The sequence below is a fragment of the Marmota marmota genome, unplaced genomic scaffold (genome assembly GCF_001458135.2).
Source record: "Marmota marmota marmota unplaced genomic scaffold, marMar, whole genome shotgun sequence".
NCBI lineage: Eukaryota > Metazoa > Chordata > Mammalia > Rodentia > Sciuridae > Marmota > Marmota marmota.
Genome location: NW_026000103.1, coordinates 234580 through 237354, shown reverse-complemented (window position 1 = coordinate 237354; position 2775 = coordinate 234580). Strand labels below are relative to the sequence as shown.

General features: G+C 36.0%; 1 protein-coding gene across 1 annotated transcript; it reads right to left on the bottom strand.

Moving 5' to 3' along the window:
• LOC107156487 (interferon alpha-5-like) lies at positions 1 to 949 on the bottom strand. The gene has a single exon (XM_015502561.2). It carries the CDS (start codon positions 696 to 698, stop codon positions 126 to 128), a length of 573 nt encoding a protein of 190 aa, XP_015358047.1. The 5' UTR covers positions 699 to 949; the 3' UTR covers positions 1 to 125.
• Positions 950 to 2775: the final 1826 nt, after the last annotated feature.

The following is a 2775-nucleotide window of genomic DNA, read 5'->3' as shown; positions in this document are numbered from 1 at the left end:
TTCTGAACACATCTGACAAATTGGATGAATTTTTGTTACAATTCCAGCAGGAACGAGAGTCTTTGAAATGGAAGAACTTGTGGGAGTTTGGTAGGGTGAGAAGCATTTCCCTGCTGGACCATGTCTCATTCCATGCTCCTTAGTCTTCCATACAAGTTGGCTGATGAAGAGAAGGATTTCATGATTTCTGCTCTGACCACCTCCCAGGCACAAGGCAGGTATTTCTTCTCCTTCAGGTAGACAGTGATCCTGTGGAAGTATTTCCTCACAGCCCTCAGGGGAGCCTCTTCCACCTCCACCTGCTGGGTCCCACAGGCTTTCAGGTCATCCAGCTGCTGATAGACACCAGTGAGGAAGGTGTCCAGGAGAGTCTGGTTCCAAGCAGCAGAGGCCTCCTGGGTGCTGAAGAGGTTGAAGACCTGCTGGGTCATCTCATGGAGGACAGCAACAGCTTGAGCCTTCTGCACCTGCTCACCCTCCAACAGCTTCTGGGGAAAGGCAAAGTCCTTTCTGTAGTTCAGGCAGGAGAAAGTGGGAATTCTCCTCATTTTTTCCAGGAGTGTCAAGGCTCCCTCCTCATTTCCATCAGGAGTTTCAAGACCCAGGTTGTAGATCTGAGGCAGGTCACAGCTCAGGGAGCAGGTGGATTTGCAGATGATCAACACTAAGGTCAGTAGCAAAGCCAAGGGCAAAGCCATTGGGGATCTTGCAGATGCTGCAGGGCTTCCTGAGATGGGTGATCTTGGACCTTTGCCTCTAGGTTCTCTGAAGACTTTGCTTTGTGTCTATGTCTTAAATAGAGAACACACTACATACCATTTTCTGAATGTCATTCTTACAACTTTCTACTTTTGTTTTTCCTTCCCTTTAGGCATTGTCTACTTGGGTTTTCAGCAGTGTTTCTCAACTATTTTGGTTTTCGTTATTGTTTTCCTTCTACTTCTCCCCATCAACCCCACCCCCTATCAGATCCTTTTAATAAGTTTATTCCTAATGAAAAATTTATTAAAATTTATAAGATAGCTATATTCTATATCAGTATATGTACTTCTGTACATTAAAAGTATGAACTTAACATTTTTATTCAATGTAGAATTAAGAGTGACAAAATTTAAGCTAAGAATCACACTCAGAAATTTTTTTTACATTTAAGTGACATTAATATCTGAATTTGTAGAGTAACCTTTAATTTATTTCATAAACTCATAAATTGTTATATATCAAATTATGCTGAATATTAAATTTAAAAATAGATAATAATATCAATATCTTGTCCTTCAAAATGATTTAAACCTTTTCAAAGGTAAAAATAAAATTTATTTGCAATGATTTTTAAGGTATTTTGCTTCATATGAGAAAATAATTTTAACCTCATTAGCTATTAGATATTCAACCTGAGATTATTAACATTTTTAGTATTTAATAGAATCACATCAATAGATGTGATTTCAAACTTCAGTAACTTAAGTAATATAATATGAACTATTTCCGATTTAATTCTCAAAACCCACCTCAAACTTAGAAGCTCTGATGCTCAAACATCCGCAACAACTTCAAGACCACAGATGACAGCTCACATATAACCAAAGTCCACTCTCACAATAGCCTTTGAGATCAAATGAATGAGGAGAGAATGTTCTGCAACATACCATCAGTTTGTCATAGGTTCAATCTTGCATGTATCTTGTCTATCTTCCATGAAGTCAATGTGTTTTTCATGTGTTACATAAGAAAACCCAACCAGGAAAAGGAGTACTAAGAAACAAGAGTTGGTGAGATAGAATTGAGCTTTAGAGAGCCATGATTTCTTTTTCACAGTGCAAGAGTTAATGTTTGCAATTTTGGAAGTGATACAATCAGCAATCTCTAAGATACCATCAATTTAAATCTTTCTTTGTGTATTTGCATTAAAGTTCAAGTTTCTCAAAGAAGTTTCATAGGTCCTGAACCAAGTTGGTTTTTTTATTAAACAAAGGAAAACATCTTTTCCCTAAATTTACAACTAGGTAAATATTGGGTATGAACATGTGAAGCATTAACTTTCAGCCTCAATTTTGAATTCTCGGTTTACATTTTTTATTTTCTATAGAAAATTGGATTGCTTCAGCTCTTTAGGTTCCTACTTTTTCAGTGGTTGGTTATGGGATTATTTTTAGAAAATCAACTCTTTAACAAGTGTAATTTATGTTATTTATTGGAAATACTCAGTATTTGGCTTAATTATGGTCCCTCAAGAAATGTGTTTTACTGAAACAGTTTCTCAGATTTTCTATTCCTACTGGAAAGATGTTTATGAATATCAATGATATGGTGCTTCATCAGGGCCATATTTGCTACTATTATAATGGACAATGGCACATATTTCCATCTATTTCTTGAGTGTCAATGCCTATTAAGTTTATAGTTAAAGCCACTGGAATTCTAGTTCATTTAAGTTTCATATGATTCTAGGGCTTCTTACTGCAATTGCATAATATTTTCAGACTTTGCCTAGTGCCACATTAAACTCACATTTTTCTTATTCTAGAAAATAACTAGCCTGGTGTCATGTAGAAAGAAACATATCTACACAACTCTCCCTGAATCACACAGCTCACAGCATACCATGCTGTTCTCTGGGGGAAGTAGTCTTGTGCTCACAAATCAACAATCTTCCATTTTTCCTGCCTTTTTTTGGGTATAGATCAAATTCTTAGATGGTATAAATCAATATAAATACTTGAGACATCAAATTTAAAAAGTTATCTAATTTACAATTGCATCAAAATAAAATAC